Source organism: Trachymyrmex cornetzi, unplaced genomic scaffold (genome assembly GCF_001594075.2).
Source record: "Trachymyrmex cornetzi isolate Tcor2-1 unplaced genomic scaffold, Tcor1.1 scaffold636, whole genome shotgun sequence".
Classification (NCBI taxonomy): Eukaryota; Metazoa; Arthropoda; class Insecta; order Hymenoptera; family Formicidae; genus Trachymyrmex; species Trachymyrmex cornetzi.
The window spans coordinates 39,780-40,957 of NW_017299955.1; the positions used below are offsets into that span (position 1 = coordinate 39,780).

Genomic DNA, 1,178 nt, shown 5'->3' on the forward strand with positions numbered 1-1,178 from the left:
CCCTTAAAAGAGAGACTCGCCAACTCATCACGTGACTATGGGTGATTCTGATTGGCTGGGGTATGGATGACGTGTTTCCCCTTTTTGAACATGTGTACCATAACCTGCTAGAATACACATGTGAATTGAAGCAGCTTGTGTTGCGTGTGGTTCTGACTATTTTTGGTAAGTAAATTTATCACATTTATGCAAAATTGTGAGAAAAAGTAATGTATATATTGTCACAAATAAGCTTTGAATTAATAAACGCTTCGTAGTTAAAAATAAGTAGTACGTAAGTTAAAGATACCTGTTTCATTAATAATGTGATTCTCTTGTCTTAGATTGGATTTTTATATTGATTTTGAAGATGCCAAATATATGCTGTGCAGCGAGATGTTTTAATAAATCCAGTGATGGATATGCATTAATTAGATTTCCCAAGGAAAATCAATATAAGAAAGCATGGGTAGACGCTGTTTTTGGAGAGACATCAAGATCCTTGAATAATTTGAGATTGTGTGAAGTGAGTATTCATCGTAAGAATGTTATGCAGGATCCGAATAAAAATAGTTTAAAAAGTGCTTCTCCATTTAATGCTTTCCTCATTTCAGGTTTACTTTGAGCCATCAGATGTATTGGTAGTAGGTTGCCGGAAAGAAATAAAAAAAGGTGCGATTCCATCACGTTTATGCCATTGTCTCTCTGAGAATTTTCGTAGGTCGCAAGCAAGAAAGCGGAAGAAAGACGAAGTTCATGTACGTAATGTCAAAGTGAGACTAGATAGTTCAGAGAATTTAAATAATAATCAATATATGGAGTATTTATATTCAATATAAATTTATATATGGAATTTATATATTTATTTATTTATTTATATATGGAGTATTTATATTCAATACACATCTTTACATCAATTTGTGTACAACGGTTTTAAAGTTCTCTGAGTGCATTTCAAACAAATTTGTAACGATGCACCCCCATAATTGCATCGTTCCCGGCAATACCAACTCGCCGGATGCCGCTACGGTGACCCCCGGTCACCGTATGCGATGAGAGCGCGGTGCGCTCGACACATTTTTATAAACGCAAACATAATTACAGGCTGCGAGACTTGCAAGTCCACGAAACCTGAGCGTCGCCGAACGACGCCGAGCACCGCAGCTCTCGCTCGTATTGTTCCACGCCGAGAGTCACCG

The 1,178-nt window shown here is 37.3% G+C and overlaps 1 protein-coding gene across 1 annotated transcript; it reads left to right on the top strand.

Moving 5' to 3' along the window:
• Window positions 1-24: 24 nt before the first annotated feature.
• Window positions 25-604, top strand: LOC108766839 (uncharacterized). The gene is made up of 2 exons (XM_018516370.1): window positions 25-165; window positions 324-604. The coding sequence occupies exons 1-2, from the start codon at window positions 63-65 to the stop codon at window positions 602-604; spliced, it is 384 nt and encodes a 127-aa protein (XP_018371872.1). The 5' UTR covers window positions 25-62.
• Window positions 605-1,178: the final 574 nt, after the last annotated feature.

Bases quoted from the DNA above. Each gene is read 5' to 3' on its own strand.
- LOC108766839 (XM_018516370.1), top strand. From the start codon at position 63: ATGGATGACGTGTTTCCCCTTTTTGAACATGTGTACCATAACCTGCTA. The intron at 166-323 runs GTAAGTAAATTT...CTCTTGTCTTAG, and splicing joins TGTGGTTCTGACTATTTTTG to ATTGGATTTTTATATTGATT.